Genomic DNA, 18568 nt, shown 5'->3' on the forward strand with positions numbered 1-18568 from the left:
TCAGCCTCCCACCGGACATCATAGAAACAAGAGGTATCTCTTAGATTTTCACTGATGGTATGTATCTCCATGTGTTCAGATAGTGTTCAATATCTCTCAGCTTTGTACTTGCCCTTCTATACCCTTCTCTTTACCAAAGTAGTGGGAAGACCGCAAAATACATTTTGCAGAATCCCTCACCAACTGGCAGCCAATGGGAGATAAAGAAGATGGAAAGTGGGGTGAGGGGGAGGAAATGTCGCTTTCACGGTTTCTGCTTGCGTCTGTGGGAGTGGCAGCATCCACAACCATGTCAGGGACATCAGCAGCAGGGACAGTGATGGTGTAACAGTTGTTACAGCAACTGTAACATTAAGGACAGAACACAGAAGCGAGGGCACTGGCTGAGCGTCAGGTCTTGAAGGTGCTACTCGGACCATGTTCCTACAGAAGCAGCCCCAAAGGCACAGTGTTTATGGACTCTGGGTAAATCATTTTCCCTGTTGTCCGCCAGCTCTAGGTCTGAGAGTGGTTGAGTGTAATTGCCAATCTTTGCGCAAGTTGACCTTTCTTGTTTTGTCCCCCAGCTCACTCCGATACTTCTGTAACAGATTCCTTACATTAAATTCCCTCTTTGTCAAACACCTAGATCTGTGTCTGTTTTCCTGGTTATGCAGGGACTGATGCACACTGCTATGAATCAGCCCGTGTGTGTAACAGTCAGCAGATGTGGTGTGCCCTAGAAGCCATTTCATCATATGCTGGGAAAACATTCAAGGAAGACTCAATTGACAATTGACGATGTCAGCTCTGCAAGCAACTGTTCTTTATCTCTCAGTAGAGAATCGCCAAACTCTCAGATCCCGTGAGAGGTTTGTGGTGTTCACAGACTTTTATAGACTCTTATTTCTGCCATGTTTCTTCCCCAGAAGGTCTGTATTTAAATTATTGAAGAAAATACAAACTTCCTGTGTCTGGTAAGTCCCTTCCCTTTCTTCCTTAAGCTACACAATTCATCACTCTTATCTCCCTGGTTTTTTCTTCCCCTTACACGCCTGAGAATTTTGAATTTGTAGTTTTCTTTTGGTACTTCTCTTTCATTTTCTCTATCAAGTCTTCATTTTTACAGATAATCTGACATTCAGAAGGAGGATTCTCAAGGAAAAAAGGAAGTCTGTGGTAATAATGCTAGCCCAGAGGAAGGGATAAGATTGCTTTCATGAGTCAGGTTAAAATGTAAGCCTTACGCTGATGACATCAGTGTGGGAAAGATCCTTGTGCCACAGGTTCAGTATCATCATACACAGCCTCTATCCAAGGTCAAAAATGAGAATATCTTACTCCTCCAAAAATTAAGAAAGGACTATTATCTTGAGCAATGGGACAATTCCATAGGTTACCACAGTACCTGTACCTCTATATTTAGAAACTCTTCCTTCAACATTCTGAGCAATGCGGGTGGGGGGTACTGACTCCAAATGTGGGAAATACTCATGTAATGACCCATTGCTCTGGTGGACTTCTTGACCTTTAATATTCAGCCTCTCTGTCTCCATGCACTTTATTTTCTCATGTCTGCACATAATGCAGATATGGTAGATTTAGAAGTTGGCACTTGATGAGACACAAAATTTGAAAGAAAACAGATAAACTATGCAGTTGAACGTTGCCCAGAAGCAGGGAAAGGCATGCGGCCAAATTCCCCCAGCTCCTTATGTCATCACGTGATGTTGCTTGGATATCAGCTTATCAACAGACTGAATTTCTACTGCCACCTTCACATGAAGAAAGAGACCCTGCAAGGAAACTACACTGAATATGAGTATGAGCTTCTAAAAAGGGGGAGATCATAATACAGGGTAAGTCTTTTAAGCAAATTTGTCCTTTTTGGTTCGGGCATAAGATATTTGGTAGATTTGTCCTCCTTGAATTCTCCAAGCATTTTAATCAAACTTTACCAGGTATAGTCCACTTGAATAGCTAAGATGGATTTCCTCAGCAATAGCCCGAGAAAAGCGCACATGAATTGTTGCCACAAGAAAGATCGTCAGTCATTTCCTTATGCTATTTGAGGAAAGAAGAAACCTTTCTAGCTTTGAAGAATATTTATGCTCTGCTCTACAGACCTGGAAAACGCGAGGAGGGATACTGAGATGATCTGAGTACAGGATAGAATGTTGGCTTCTAACACAGAGAATATTAAAAGAGTATATCTCAGTTGGTATGGTTTCTGAAGCGCATGATGAGGGAAAGCAGTATTAAATAAAATATTTAGAGTTTAATTTATAAGTTTTATCGTGGAAACAGGACACACAGAGATGCTGACCGATGTTTTCCTAATAAATTTCTCTTCTGGAAGATCTGAGCCTTCGCTTTGTGAACTCAGAAGCAGAGATTCCTCACATGTTAAAATACTTCTTCAGTGTGTACATGTGGGTGCTTTTGCGTGTGCACGTACGTGAGAGCGTATAATATGGGGAGAGAAGAGAAAAAAGGATGAGAGCTTTCCATAGCCATGATCTCAGCTAATCAAACAACCCAACGGGGCAGGTTTGGCAAGGACAAAGGTGTGAGCAGAGGGGAAAACGCTTGGGATTCTCAGTCTATGCCTTGGCAACCCTATTCTAATCTATCCACTACCCCGGATTAATTTTTTTTACACTCATAGACATCTCAGATTCCAAACCCTAAAATATATGGTAAAGAAAAAAGACTTACTCATAGCAGGTGTGGCTCCTTCATTTTGTCAGGCAAGTGGCAAGAAATACAGCTAAGTTTAACAGTTTCTTTTATAGTACACTGCTGTAAAATTGCAAATCAAAAGGTGCAAGAAATGGAGAATAATGTAAAGGAATACTATACTTTGACTAAAAATCATATTTTTTAAGGGATATTCCATGAGCTGGGAAAGTGCACAACATATAGAGTATGGTCTCTCTTTTCTAAAATCAAAATGTACCCAGGAAAAAAAAAGAGTAAAAGGAAATCAATCAAATGCCACCAACAGTTATGGACAGTTAGATTATGGATAATCATATTTTCTTCTTCAATTTTTAGATTTTTTTCAAATTTTCAAAAATGACATATGTTACTTTTACAATCAAATAAGGTAATAACTATTACTTAAAATGATCAAGAAATAACTTGTGACGTGATGTGGTTCTACAGTCCACCTATTGCAAACACAAGATGAAGCCGAAAGACAAAGAACTCTGAATTACTCTTTCCACAACCGGAGGGGCAGGGAGAATAGGGCAAAGTACAGAACTAAGCGGTCTGCTGAGATCCAATTACTTAGAAACATGAGAGAAAACTTTTTATCCCTTGACATAAATGACATTTATTTATTTGTTTATTTATTTACTTGCTTGCTTGCTTACTTATTTACTTAGGTCCATTCCCAAAACAGGTTGAACAAAATGAAATTTCATGCTATGCTTTGTTGTTCCCTGGAGGTACAGGATAAAGAATGGGAGAAAAACAGAAAAGACGACAAAAGCTTTGGAATGTTCCACGGATTCCTTGCATTCGGGTCCCTTCCTCTGCCTACACCCACAACACTCCCTTAATGAAGGTATAGTGTATCATTCACTAATGGATGGAACTTGCCTGTCTCTGCCTCAAGGCTTGAGGGCTTTTTCTCCTGTCTTTGTTTATCCAGCTTTAGGTAACATCGGGCTCAACATAGGCACTCAGTGCATGTTAATGGTGTGCATGGTGAAAGAATGAGCAATTGCACGGTCTGGTCCTACACCCATCCCATTTCAGGAGCTCTGTAGATAGTCACATCCTCATTGCTGAAGCACTCCCAGTAATGGGCAGCTCACAGCTGACCACGCTGTGGCTCCCTGCTAGAGAGCTATGGTAGCTCCTTTCAATCACAGTTATTTAAAGCCATTCTCATTAATACTTTTTTTAAATTTTATTTTATTATGTTATGTTAGTCACCATACAAAACATAACCAGTATTTGATGCAGTGATCCACGATTCATTGTTTTCGTACAACACCCAGTCATTAATACTTTTTGCAAAAATTTCAGTTCTCTTCTATCCCCCCAAGAAGGATAAACAACAGGGTAAGAATATTAGGACTATTATTTAGGAAGTTTAGACCTCTGCTAAGGAAAAGACATAGACTTTTTTCCCCCCCTGTAAAATAAAACCATAACTTTTAAGATTTTATCTTATAGAACGGAAACTCTCATTGCCCTTTGGAGCCTTGCTCTCGAAACTGGCTGCTATTTTCATATTATATTGTTCTCCATCATTGCAAAGGCTTAATTAGGAATCAATTATCTTCTTCAAAGATATTCTTTTTTAAAACATCTAATTCAGAAACTGTAAAGTTCACACGATGCCTCAAATTGTGAAGTACTTGGCTTTGCTACTTTCACTCTGGATATATTTTTGATATCAAGTTTAAGGTCTCTAGACAGCAAAAAAAAAAAAAAAAAATCTGACTCAGAGGTTTCAACTCCACACAAAATTTCTAACAGATAAAAGCCACTTTACTGTTATATATACTTAACTTAAATTTAGTTTCCATTACAATGGTTATCAACTACTTTTGAAGCTTCAATCACTGTTTTGCCTTTTGTGGCCTAGGGTAAACTTACCGCACCTTGGTTTTTCTAGAATGTTGAGGCCAGTATCATGGTAAGCACTGACAACAGATTAGGTAGAGGACAGTTAACTGTAGTCTAGGTCCTTCTTGTTCCTCCCTTTGCACTACATGGCAGTCTTCTAAATGCTCTCCCTTCCAATGGCCTGTCCTCCCATAAGCTCATTCTCCATGGAGGGGCCAAAGTGATCTTTCAAGTATGACGTTTCGGGTTGGATCATTCTCTGTTGTGAGGGACTGGGAGGCTGTCGCGTGCACTGTGGGATGTTCAGCAGCGCTCCTGGCCTCTATCTGCCGACAGCCGGTAGCATCCATCCTCCATTCCACCATTTATGCCAAGCAAAAGTGTCTTCCCACATTGCCAAATGTCCTTAGTGGTCAAAATCACTCCCGTTGAGAACCACTTTATTTAAATAAAGACCTTCAGTGGCTCCTCATATTAAAGGTAATCTTTCAACTCTTTTTTTAATTCTTATTTTTTAAATTTGAATGTGAACACTGCCTATAAGGCTTCCATGATCTCCCCCTGCCTAACTCTACGGCCTTCCCCAGCTCAGACTCTATATTCTGCCTGAAGTGAAAAAAAAAAAAAAAAAAAAAGTCTGGTTCCTACTATATCCAGACATTTTGTGTCCCACAGGAAAATTTATACCACTTTCTCCCACTAATTAGCTTTTCTTTTTCTTCTAGCACAGTGGTTCTCAAATTTTGGTGTCCTTGTAACAGAATCACCTAGAGAGTTTGTTAAAACCCAGAGTGCCATGCCCCACTCCCTGGAGTTTAGGATTCTGTAGATCGAGGATGGGGCCTGAGAATTTGCATTTCTAACACATTCCCAGGTGATGTCGATGCCCTTTGAGAACCAGTATTCTAGTTCCTTGGGAAATTCCTCCTCACTCTAAGACTCAGATGTTTTGGTCACCTCATTGAAAAAGCCTTCCTTGATTGCTGCACAGACTTTGTTTTCGTCTCTGTTTTTGTAGCAGCTTTAAAGTAATAATGTTGAGCCTTTATCCCATTACCCATCTACTCATCTAGCTATCTCCCCTGCTTACTGACAACTCTTGGTGGAAAGTTCTCTTGTCCCCACTCACTGGCCTGGCCTACATCAGGCCCTGTGTAGATTCTCACAGCCTACCTTCTTCAACAAGGATCATAATACAGGAATAAAATTGTAAAAAATTATAAAGTGTTGGAAATCCTTAGATCCCTCTCAGCCCAATACCTTGACCTACTTACCTAGAATCTTTTATTTACCCAGGTTCACTATCACACAGGCCAATGGAAGTTGTTTAAGTAAACTAGGGGAAGACACGACCCAATTGTTGTTTTCCAATTGTGAAATGTATATATAGAAAATTGTTATACATATATATGTATATGTATACATATATATCTTATTTCCAAAGAAGTCAGCTTTGAATACATCACACTCTTAGTCCTATAGAACTCCACCAACTCATCAAAATCACCTGCTCTGCTTTGACAGGACCTAACCCAAGGGCAGCAACGCTACTTTTATAGCATCATGAGGATTTACAATTCCAGACCCCAGTGGGAGGCCCTGCAGAACCGCTATATTCACAGCCTTCAGCACCAGCAGCTGCTTGGTGAGTTTTAACTACCTGACCTAAACCAGGCACCCTTGGGAGGGACTTGTGTGCTGGAGCCGGAAGTCAAGTTTCCAGATAAATAATTCAAGTAGAATGGCCTCTGCCAGCGTGCTATAATATAACACAATTGGCAGGCCATGTTTAAAAATGATTATCCCTGACAATGGAAAGCAAGGTTTTATGGGTAAATTAAGAGGGTTTCAAGAAATCAGAGTACGGATTGCTATGAAGTGTCAACAACTGTCTGAGATTTAGAGGAACTTGATCTAGTAGAAACGGCGATGGGCTTAGGCAGATGGTCTAGGCTCAAACCACTGCTCAGCCCCTTGCTAGATATGCAAATTCAGAGGCTCAGTTTACTCACCACAATAACAGTTACACTTATTAGGCATTTACCATGTTCCAGACATTGTGCTAGGAGATCTACACACAACATCTCATTTTCTCCCCACTTTACAGCGGTGGGAAACTGCAGCTCAGACAGATTATATAACCTGATCAAGACAGACATACGCCTAGCGAATGTCACGGCCTTGCCGGCAAAGAGCATACATTTTCACCCCCATGCTCTGACATCTCTCTTGTCGAAACCTCGTGGGATTTTATGAAGCACAAATGAAATAATGGTTGCAAAAGACCTTCACGGACTTTTAAGTACAACCTTTGGAGGTGTGATTGTTGTTAAGTCCCTTTTCTTCTAGGAAACGCTTTCAGTCTCCAGCTGGCCTCTATTACACTCTTCTCCTGACTCTGGCAGAGCTTTCTTTTTTAAGCAGCTCACTTCACGTTAGCACGTCTACCTTATATTGCTGTTCCTGCATTTGCACAAAAGGAAGACATGGTTTTTGCCAACGACTGAGTAACAAGAACAGTAACAATAGTTATCTGTTATTAGGCTTCCCTTTGTGCCTAGCACAGTTCTAGGTGCTTTGCATATACTGTCTTATTTGAAACTCAGACACCTCTAGATGGTAGGTGCCTTTACAACTCACATTTTACAGAAGAGAAAATTGAGGCGTGGATAAGAAATCATTTGACCAGGGTCATGCAACTAGTAAATGTCAGAGCCAGGATGCAGCCTGCTCCCCATGATTGCCTGCATTCCTGCAGAATCATCACCTACTAGCTTTGTTTGTAGAGCAAAACTGCATAGAGGCCAGTGAAACCAGAGCAGGGATATTCAGTATTTAGTGCACATAAAATCTACCTGCGTTATGTTATCAGCATGCAGATTTCCAGGCCTAGCTCTCTGAGTTTCTTTTTTTTAATTTTTTTATTGTTATGTTAATCACCATACATTATATCATTAGTTTTGGATGTAGTGTTCCATGATTCATTGTTTGTGCATAACACCCAGTGCTCCATGCAGAATGTGCCCTCTTTAATACCCATCACCAGGCTAACCCATCCCCCTACCCTCCTCCCCTCTAGAACCCTCAGTTTGTTTTTCAGAGTCCATCGTCTCTCATGGTTTGTCTCCCCCTCCAATTTCCCCCCCTCACTCTTCCCCTCCTGCTATCTTCTTTTTTTTTTCTTAACATATATTGCATTATTTGTTTCAGAAGTACAGATCTGTGATTCAACAGTCTTGCACAATTCACAGCACTCGCCATAGCACATACCCTCCCCAATGTCTATCACCCAGCCACCCCATCCCTCCCACCCCCCACCACTCCAGCAACCCTCACTTTGTTTCCTGAGATTAAGAATTCCTCATATCAGTGAGGTCATATGATACATGTCTTTCTCTGATTGACTTATTTCACTCAGCATAACACCCTCCAGTTCCATCCACATCATTGCAAATGGCAAGATCTCATTCCTTTTGATGGCTGCATAATATTCCGTTGTATATATATACCACATCTTCTTTATCCATTCATCTGTCGATGGACATCTTGGCTCTTTCCACAGTTTGGCTATTGTGGACATTGCTGCTATAAACATTGGGGGGCACGTACCCCTTCGGATCCCTACATTTGTATCTTTGGGGTAAATACCCAGTAGTGCAATTGCTGGATCGTACGGTAGCTCCATTTTCAACTTTTTGAGGAACCTCCATACTGTTTTCCAAAGTGGTTGCACCATCTTGCATTCCCACCAACAGTGTAGGAGGGTTCCCCTTTCTCCACATCCCCGCCAACATCTGTCGTTTCCTGACTTGTTAATTTTAGCCATTCTGACTGGTGTGAGGTGGTATCTCATTGAGGTTTTGATTTGGATTTCCCTGATGCCGAGTGATGTTGTAGCTCTCTGAGTTTCTGATCAGGAAAGTCTTTGAAATAGAGCCAGAAATCTGAATTTTTAAAAAGCATTATTAAATGTGGTCTCAGCCTGATGATTCTGTAGTGGGTGGTCTGCAGACTACACTTTAAAAACCCTGACAGAGATTGAATATCTCTGTTTCTGGTTTGAAGAAAGTTTTGAAAATAAAGATATGCAATGCATGCTCAGATGACTCAAGGCCTAGCTTCCTCTCCAAGCGATTTGTCATGTTAATCAATGACTATGTATTAACTTACTGAACAAGAAATGCAAAAGAAGAAAAGTCTACTTCATATCCTCAAAAATCATACAGTCTTGGTGTGCTAAACACAACTGTCTCTACCCTGCAAAGTAGAAGACATTTTATGAATCCGTAAATATTTGCAGTGTTGTTTGCTTATTTGTTTTGTAAGACTGTTGACTTTGAACTTTCTCTCATTTCTCTCCCCTTAGGCTACATTACACAACAGGAAGCTTTGGCTTGTGCAACTGTACTTAGAGATTCAACCAAGAGAGCCTCAGCTAAGGTAGCTCCTCAAAGATCCATCCCCCGGAAGCCTTCAGCCATGACAAGAACATGGCTGTCAGCACTACCTGTGTCTGTGGTTCGACCCAGGGCTCAAAGAGCAGGGCTTGGATCCCTCAGGAATTGAGACTTTGCACAAGCTCTGAAACAGGCACTTTGCCCATGTACCCCCAAATCTAGCGGGTGCTTAGTGTATATTTGTTGAATGAGAATGAAAAAAAAAATAACTTCTAACACACACTCCATACCTAGAAATAATCTCTTTCCCACTCGCATAAATTTTACCAGCAAGAACAAGTTGAGGGATTTAAGAGCAATTGGAGCTAAGTGTAAACACGCCTTTCACTCCACATATAATCTGTAGAGAGAAATGACTTTTGAAGCTTTCAAAGTAAAAGCTTCCTTTGAATTAGAACCTCTCAGACAAGTCTCAAGAACACTGAAAGGGTGAAAGTCATCAAAGGGTGCCAGGTTCCCAGTCACAGGGTGACTGTGGAAGCCACCCACTGCAGATTTTGAAAATACACAAACCAACACCAAGTTAACACTAAGCATGCAGGGTTTCCAGAGGCATATCATCTCAGCAGGAACTGGCCTGCGCATTTCCATGTCCTCCTTCCTCTCCTCTTTCCCATTAAGCAATAGCATTTAACTTGGCCCCAAATCTTCTGGTTCTTGCCTGACTCCATCCCTTTGTGTCATCTTGAAACTTGGACTTACCAACTTGCCACAGCTGGGTTCATTCTACACGGCTATAGATGACCTTAACCCAGGCAAGAGAATTCATGCACACGTCTTCCCCTGGCAACTGAAGATACACTCTCAGCAGAACAAGAAATAGCCCTTAAAGAACTGGTCTCAACTCTAACCTTGCCATGGCCTCATTGGTTTTAAGCAAGCACACAAGACTAGACAAATATGAGAAAGAAAAAGGGGGGATAATGAGTCAAAACCACATATACTGGTATAGTGTGATATTAGTTATATTTAATAGTTATTTTTTAATCACTAGTGATTTTGTGTGTGTGGAAAGTTAGTTATCAGTGCTCACAAAAATTCAAAATTTTTTTCATCTTTATTCTAAATGTTCAGCCCCCTTCCTTCATTTAAATCAGCCAATGACTTTGTCATGCCCATAAAAGGAGTTGCCTGAGGTGGAATTATAGACTTGCTTGACAAGGGATGTGCTGACATCGATCTGGAAGGAAGATGCCATACCGTTACAAGAAAAAAAAAATACCCCATTGATGATGATGTTTATCTTTTCTCTGCAATCATTCATAAAGAATAAAGTTTCTTGACCTCTGCAGGTCCTGGTCCTGACTCATGTACTCTATGTAGCTTGTCAGTTCTAAGTTAAGAATCATTAGGTAGGCTTAAAAAGAGAAAAAAATAATAGAACTACAGTGAGCTATAGGGTATTCCTCTTGAGGGACTGAAGTTCGTGGCAGATTTCACTTGGCCTATACTAGTTCTTCCATTGCTTCCATAATGGCCCTTTTATTCCTATGAACCTCTTGCATGTACTTTTTTAAATTGAAGTATAGTTGACACACAACGTTACATTAGTTTCAGGTGTACAACATAGTGATTCGATGGCTCTAACATTATGCTAGGCATGCACTTTTACCTTAGACTTTTTTTTTGATGGGCATGGATATTTGCTGTGTAAGCCTTAGCTAGTGATGCAGAATATTAAGGAGGCCACTTATATTTCTGAGCTGCATCCCTGCATCAAAAATCTCAGAAGCACCTTATTTCCAATAGAGGCTTCCAAGAGCTAATTGGCAAGTGAATGTCAGAGGCCCATAAAAAGGACAAATCTAAGTTAGTGTAGAAGGTCCCACTTGTTAGCTCTCCCATCAGAAAGGTAATGCCCTCCCTCTTGAGCCCCAAACCCAAAGCCTAGGAGGAATATGACTATTTATGGTGTTAGAAGAAAGGCGCTCACCTGAGAGGACCCTGAGAAAGACAAAGGGGAACAGAGGACAATCTGTAATGCCAGTTTTGCTTATCTCTTCACTAGTTGATGAGTATTTGGGGATTGTTTCTAGCTTTGGACTATTACAAGTAAAATGCTATAAATATTTTAATGTAAGCCTTTGTGTACACAGAAGTTTTTATTTCTCTTGGATAGCTATCTAGGAGTATAATTACTGGGTCACATGGTAGATTTAGGTTTAACTCTATAAGGTAGTGTCATGGTGTTTTCCTAAGTGACCACCCCATTTTGCATTCCCACCAGCAATGTATACAAAGTTCAAGTTGTTCTACATCCTTGCAGTGTCAGACATTTTAATTTTTGTATTCTAGTGGCTGTGGCTGCTGGCTGAAGATATTATCACTATTAAATACAGTCACCTTCTTACTGGGAACCATGGCAAATTTCAGGGAAGGAGTTTATGGTAGACAAGGAGGTGGTGATGGCAATAATCTTGGACATTTAATAGAAGAAATTTCAAAGTTTAGCAGTTTTAACACTGATAAAGCAACTCTCCAGCTTTTTTTCCCCCTCTTAAGGAAGCAAAGGGTTGGAGGAGGTAAAGGAGAAGAAAAAGAAGCAACCCCATAGGAAGAACCATCCCTGGCCCAAACTGTCTAAAATACACAAAACTGGGTTCAGTGTGTCCTCAGTACCTTCTCACTTTTCCTTGTTTATGTTGTTCTTTGGGTTCAACAACCAACACTCCACCACCACCACCACCAGGATCTTTCCGCACTATGTTAGTTGTTTATTGCTGCATAAAACATTACTCTAAGACACAGTGACTTAAAACAACAGTATTGAGAATCTCACAGTTTCTGTGGTCAGGAATCTGGGCAAGGCTTAGCCGGAGCTTCGGGTGCAGAGTCTCCCGCAGATTACAATCAAGCTGTCCACGGAGGCTGTGGTCTTCTATGAAGATTCAACCAGGGAAGGACCCACTGGCTGTTGTCTGGAGGTCACCCTCAGTTCCCTGCCACATAGGTCTCCCAATAAGGCAGAAATGCCAATAGGCCTCAATAGTCACAAATGGCAACTTGTTTCATCAGAGTTAAAAAACAAAAGATGGGCGGTGGGGGGTATAAGGTAGAAGTCACAGTCTCTTATAACCTCCTCTTAGAAGTGGCATCCCATCACCTTTGCTCTACTCTACTCATTAGACACAAGTTATTAGGTTCAGTCCACACACGAGTCGCAGATTACACAAGGGCATGAATCCCTGAAGGTAGGATCATTGGCAGCCGTTTCAGAGGCTATCTGCCAAAGCCAGGACTAGGGTGAGGTGAATGAGGTGCCCAGGGTGCAAAATGGAAACACTTATTCTTACATGACGCCAAGAGTGAATCCCAGGTAATCCCCCTCAGATACCGATCCAACTTCAATCTTCACCCTGCTGCTGGCCACATGCACCCAACACACATACATATGCAGGCTTCGGATCACCCACTCAGGGCTCCCTGCCCAGACACCCAGTCTGAGCCTGTGTTTTCAGGCAACCAGCCCATGCTGCGTGCTTTCTTCTTGCCATGACCCTCTCTTGAAGCTGAGCTGATTCGTGTTCCAATATTCCAACATGCTGTTGAAGAAAAAATTATTTCAGATAAGCCCAAGACATTTGATAATTGATACCTAGTTCATATGTAATCTCTAGATGTAGAGCAGTATTTATCAAAATGCAATTCATATACGAGATTCACTGAACATGCTTAAGGAAAATATAAGTTCTTGGGTCCTATCCTAGGCCCAGTGAATCAGAATCAGAGACATGGTATCCCAGGTGTTCCTGACGTTTACTGAAGTATGATAGCATGTAAGAAGGGACTTCAGTAGCCAGAATGGTTTAGGCCTAATATAATAAACTGAATTTCTGTTTGGCAAATTTGGTGAAAATTTAGGGGCACAGACTACATGGTAAGAGTGGCTTTGGGACGGACTTATACCCCTGAAACAAATAATACATTATATGTTAATTAACTGAATTTAAATTTAAAAAGAAAGAGTGGCTTTGGGGATAGAGAAAGTATCTCCTTAATAACCTTCAATAATGCGTATAAATGAAATGCCAATTATTCTTATTCAAACCAGGTCAAACCAATGGCATAATATAACAGAACTTGAATCTATTAAAGTGATTTCTGTTTTTTAGATTTGGTATTACTAAATATGCATTACCATTCCACCAAAATGAACACTTGACTTGGTTTTCCCTCCCATTTCCTATTTTCTGATGGCCAGAGGAACAGGGCCAAGAGTTCCTGCACCTTTTCAATTAAAATTAGTTGCTAATTGCATCAGTGCTTGTAGAGGAAACCATTATATTGGCCTCATTGACTCTGCTTTACCCCTTAAATTACAGTCCTGTTGCCTGAAATGTAATCAGTCCCTGTGTTCGAAATCAATCCCTTGTCTGCCTCCAGAGAATTGTTCATTCTTCTCCACATTAGGGCTATCATACCATGCCAGTTACACAATGGGTTCAGTCAGGTCGGAAGTAGAGGAAATCCCTGTAGCTATTGGAAATCACAGCTTAGGAACAGGGTCAGAGGCAATTACCCGATTGTAACTAAGCCAAACACTCAGCTGTATGGTGCGAGTTCCCAGCATCCTCCTGGCCCATGGGGTGTGGCTCCCTGAGGGGGAATGAGTAGCTGTTTATGAACAGAGGGTTCTAGTGAAATACACTTTCTACTTTAACATAATGAGCCCAGAAGGATGATCAAGATGGTTTGACAAAAGAAAGTCAATGACATTTCAGAAGCCCAGCCTTGTAGAAGGAAAAAAAAAAATACACACACCACTGTAAATATATTACCTATTTAAATTCAATAAACTATTCCAGTATGCATTGCATTGTGTATTTATGTAAATAAGGAAAGATCAGAAGGCAAAGTCCCATAAGTCCAGGGGTCTGTTTGAAGCACAAAACTGGAAAGGAAGGGGTTGTGGATAGAGGGCAGGGCAGCTGCTGAGGGGTCAGATGGTATGTTTAAGGCTGGGAATAGGTGTAAAATTGTGGCTCTATTTCCTAACTGAAGGGCCAGCTTTTTGCTGAGAGGATGTCAAATGGATTGTGACCGGGATGATAGAAATCTTAGTCAAGAAACACATGAAATCAGACAAAGAGTTAATTAAGATCAAAAAAGTTTATGTATAATCTATGTGAGTTAAACGACCTTTAATTGGGAAGAGAAAGTCAGGTGTTAAGCTATCAGATTGTTTCCTACAAAAACAGGAGAAGAGTATACACACAAAAAAGGAAGTTATTTTAGATTTTAGCATAATTCTTAAGATAATCTACATAACTGAAACAAGAATTTTTTTGAACTTTACATATTATTTCAAAATTATAATTTTATGTTTACGTATCTCACGGTGAGAGGGCTATATTAAGTCATCTTTCTTATGCTGTTTAGTCATTTGTATGTTCACATATTTACAGAACCTGAGAGCTAGTGGAAATAATATTTATTAACCATAATGTTTACAAGCAATTAAGTTTGGCAGCAGTGCAGAGAACATATATACATTACAGTGGGAAATAACTCTAGGAAGAAATTACAGCTTGGTCATGAAGAAACTTTAATAAACTTTAATTGGCAAATGGTAAGGAATCACTGGAGTTGTTTTTAGTAGGAACTTGGCCTGAGAACTAATTTCTAATACTGAGCAGGATGAATCAGAGAAGACGAGGAAGGAATCAGGGAAACAACTCAGGATCACAAGGAGCCCCGAGGAAGCTGCACAGGGCTAATGGCCCCCGGAAGACCTGGTTTGAAAAACAGTGAAAGTGTCTGGTTTGCGACAAGTTGACTTGGATTCAGTGCATTTCACAGGCGTTGGCATGGGGTTGAAAAGTCAGCCCTGGGAGTGGTGAAGAGGGAAGAGGAGGAGAGATCCCTGGGGCAGGGGAGCAGCAGGAGAGCAGAGATGGAACCCAGGGAACAGGCAGGGTGTGCAGCATGGAGCCCTAGCAACTGGTATGCTTGAAGGGGATCCTTCAGGCAGGTGGCAGGGCCAGCCCTGCACAAAGTCCAGGGAAGAGGGAAATTAGAAAAAGGAAGGGCTAATGCCTGTCTGAGGAAGACGAAGACTAAGATCTGGCCATTGGGGTTGCCAATTAGGAACCCCTTGGTGACCTCGGCAAAGCAGTGTCATTCAGGCACAAGGGCAGAGCCTGGCCTGGAAGTCGTGGAAGGTTGCGGTGTTACAAGAGTCCAGGGAGCCACAGGATCGATCCAGTTTCAAGCAATGTCAAAAACGCTTGGTCAGCATTCATTCATGTTTCTGTATTTTTTTTTCATTCCACTCAGCCTTCCTAGAAATTCCTATTTGAATCCCATTTTCTCTGTTCATTTATGTAGAGTAGTTCCCTACCACCACAATGGAAGGCGTTTTCAAAAGCTGGTATCAGCCGAATGTGTTAATGGAGTCTCATGATGAAATTCTATCAGGCAGAGCATATTGTTATTGCAATATATTTTATTACTCCATTAGTACATCTTATAAAATATGTACTTATGAACAATTACTACCACAATTTGATATATCCAACCCATTGATATAGGAATTTGGAGCAACAGAGTCGTTTTTAGTAAAGAAATTGAGATGAGTAAAGGTGAAATTCAAGATTCTATAGCATGTGTGAAATGAAATGATCCATTTTAAAGACTGGATATAACTATGCTTAAATAGATACACTTCCATTTAGGACAAACCATTCCATTTATAACTGAAGAATACATTAAAGCTAGAGAATTAAAGTCGGATAAAAATCTCTTAACAAAATGTCAACTGTTTCATCCACAAAGAACAGCAGGGAGCTTTCTTTTAAAAAGCCTCTTCTTTTTTGACTAATGGTTTAAAACTCATGCTAATTTTCAGTAAATTTAAGGGATGATTATAATCAGCACTTTAAAAATGAGAAAATGAATGATTTAAGATGCAGACTGTATAAAAAAAATCTAGTCTCTGTAGAAATTATCAAAGTCAGCAAAGATACGGGGGAGTGTAAAAAAGACAACAGAAGTTGATGCAGGATAGAGTTACAGGAAAAATTTTAAATGGAGAAAAAGATAAATCAATTAAAGCAGGAACCATGCTGTTTATTGTGATAAATCATATTAACAGAATTCTTCTGAAGAAGATATTCAATTGAAGGAAAGAGAGGAGACGTATAAATAAATCAGGGTTTTAATTGTCTGCCCTTGCTTTTGGTTGCAGGAAGACAATGTCGCACGCTCCCGACAGTATCTGGGCCGCCACAAACAGACGCTTTGGCGGGGAAGGCCATGTGCAGCTCTGTTTATGAGCGTGCCCATAGCAGGTTCTGAAGAATAAAATATTTCCAGGGAGGAGGAAAGCATGGGGAATCAGAGCTTTGTTCAGAATGCCATCCTAATTATTCTAACAGCAGAAGGACGCAGTTTCATAAAGCCGGTCAAACCAGTTTCACATTTTTTTCTTCTAGATCATTCACCAGACACTCCCTGATGGCTGGTGAGAAGGCAGTTCTGGAGAAGACACTGAAGATTTTGTGTGGAATGAAATGCCGCTGCCTAGGCTGTCTTTGCTGTTTACCTTACACAGCCTTGTGACACCGACTGTCTAACCTCGGACTGTGACCCAGCCCCAGGGGACCTTCTGCACAGATGCTGGGGAATTGTGGCTGTAGATTGCGGTGTCGGCTTCGGTGTGGGCGCTCCATAAGGTCACTGCCAGAGCCCCTCTGCCCCTGCAGGACCAGCTGCAAATGAAGAGCCCTAACATGTTAGCTGCAGGGGAGCCCACCTACAAATCCTTCTTCTGCCTCAACACAGGTTATCGCGGCTGCACTGACATGACTGTTTTCTATCAGAAGTCTGTGTCATGTGATCTTGAAAACAGAACCTGACCTTAAATATAAGTTCTACCTTTTCTCCCCATGTTTGCCTTTAGTTAAAGTATGTAGTACAACAGGTGAGAGCAGTTATGGGGTCTGATCATCTGGGTTGCATCTGTGTGATGGCATGTAAGGGCCTGCTCCTCTGTGCCTCAGTGTCACCATCTGTAAAATGGTGATAAGAGCTCCTACTCTGATGAGCTTGGGGAGGATTAGCACCTAATACCTGACACTGTGTGCATATTAATGTTAGCTAACTAATTACATTGGTTCTAGAAGTGTAATAATTGTCGTAAGAGAACTCATACTCAATATTTTTAGTGTTTTACCATTTACTTGGCACCTCTGTAGGTCTCACAGCATCAATGGGTAAGTCTGGTCAAATGAGTTTGTTGAAGATAATTTTCCAGAAAAAGTTTATAATGACTGTTAGTAGATAAGTCTCATTGTCTCCTGTTTCTAATCCTGTTATATTTTGGAAAATATATGACAAGAGGAGAGCAGTAGGGGTGACTGGAAAAATTGGGAGCGGGGGTAAGCTCCAAATTGGAAACAACCCAATTCTATCAATAACACAACAGATAAGTAATTGGAGTTTATTCAGACAGTAGAATATTACACAGCAATGACAATGAGTGAATCATAGCACATACCACCATGGGTGAATTATAAAAACGTAACATTGAGGGGCGCCTGGGTGGCTCAGTCGGTTAAGCCTCTGCCTTCAGCTCAGGTCATGATCCCGGGGTCCTGGGATTGAGCCCCCTGTCGGGCTCCCTGCTCAGCGGGGAGCCTGCTTCTCCCTCTCCCTCTGCCTGCCACTCCCCCTGCTTGTGTTCTCTCTCTCTCTCTAGCAAATAAATGTTAAAAAAAAAAACAAAAACATAACATTGAGGGAAAGAAACCAGACAAAAATATATATGTGATATGATTCCATTTATAGAATGTATAAAAAATTAGTATTTAGGGATGCGTAGTGACTACCATCACTTTGGGGGTCATGACTATTATGGATGGAAGAGCTGGTGACAGAAAGGGATATGTTGGTTATAGCGGATGCTTCTGGAATTCTGTCAGTATCTTATCATTTGGCCAGTGTGATGGTTATTTAAGTGCTCAATAACAACTTGTAATACCATATTCATTTTTTGATCAAAGACTTTAATCCAAGATGTAAGTTTAGAATTTTTTAATAAATTGAAGTAAACATTTTATAAGGAAAGATACTGGGAAGCTAAGCTAGATGTGAGCGGAATTGTTATATTCACGTGCCCCACCCTTAGCATCATTCTCTGCACATATCCCTGTAACTCCTTTGTTCCTTTTACCAACTCAATTCCCAGCATCTCCCAGTCGTAAAAGTTTGAAGGATAATTATAAATAAATGCAGACTGCCACAGCACGCTCAGGATATTCTCACAGTGTACATAAGCAATCTGATTCTTAAAGGTAAAGAATAAAACCTGGATAGTCAAGATGAGGAAACATACTCTTGAGAGATGCTCTTTTGGGAAGAAAATTGACAAACCTATGTCCTAATTGAGATAATCTGCTCCTCCTCTATTTCAGACTCCACCTTTACTCAGCTCACTTTTTTTTAGAGGCAGGAAACAGTCCCGGATAATAAAGGTCCAGGACAAGTCATTCCCATGTTTCAGATAATGGCTCATAGTGGCCATATTCTGTTGATCTATTTGTAAC

The 18568-nt window shown here is 40.8% G+C and overlaps 1 protein-coding gene and 1 long non-coding RNA gene across 4 annotated transcripts in view; one reads left to right on the plus strand and one right to left on the minus strand.

Moving 5' to 3' along the window:
- Nucleotides 1-18568, minus strand: part of LOC112826645 (uncharacterized) — a 57741-nt gene that overhangs the window by 9566 nt on the left and 29607 nt on the right. The window contains exon 3 of the long non-coding RNA XR_003208996.2: nt 11803-12565. This is a non-coding gene — a long non-coding RNA (uncharacterized lncRNA). The remainder of the gene's footprint in view (nt 1-11802; nt 12566-18568) is intronic.
- On the plus strand, nt 1718-10312 carry FAM216B (family with sequence similarity 216 member B). 3 transcript variants are annotated; one of them, XM_073894290.1, is made up of 5 exons: nt 1718-1838; nt 3435-3553; nt 6091-6211; nt 8933-9006; nt 10098-10312. In XM_073894290.1, the coding sequence occupies exons 2-5, from the start codon at nt 3449-3451 to the stop codon at nt 10113-10115; spliced, it is 318 nt and encodes a 105-aa protein (XP_073750391.1). In that variant the 5' UTR covers nt 1718-1838; nt 3435-3448; the 3' UTR covers nt 10116-10312. The 3 variants fall into 3 exon arrangements, with proteins under 3 accessions (XP_073750391.1, XP_073750390.1, XP_025730291.1); XM_073894289.1 differs by lacking the exon at nt 10098-10312 and having other exon boundaries at nt 8933-9132; XM_025874506.2 differs by lacking the exon at nt 10098-10312 and having other exon boundaries at nt 1723-1838; nt 3441-3553; nt 8933-9132.

The sequence above is a fragment of the Callorhinus ursinus genome, unplaced genomic scaffold (assembly GCF_003265705.2).
Source record: "Callorhinus ursinus isolate GAN/ISIS: 27379988/994484 unplaced genomic scaffold, GSC_fseal_2.0 scaffold7, whole genome shotgun sequence".
Taxonomy (NCBI): Eukaryota; Metazoa; Chordata; class Mammalia; order Carnivora; family Otariidae; genus Callorhinus; species Callorhinus ursinus.

What these genes read in the sequence shown, in the direction of transcription:
- FAM216B (XM_073894289.1), top strand. Translation starts at nt 3,449, where the DNA reads ATGGGAGAAAAACAGAAAAGACGACAAAAGCTTTGGAATGTTCCACGG. An exon ending in ACAACACTCCCTTAATGAAG is followed by an intron (nt 3,554 to 6,090) that starts GTATAGTGTATC and finishes CTGCTTTGACAG; the next exon opens with GACCTAACCCAAGGGCAGCA. An exon ending in TCAGCACCAGCAGCTGCTTG is followed by an intron (nt 6,212 to 8,932) that starts GTGAGTTTTAAC and finishes CTCTCCCCTTAG; the next exon opens with GCTACATTACACAACAGGAA.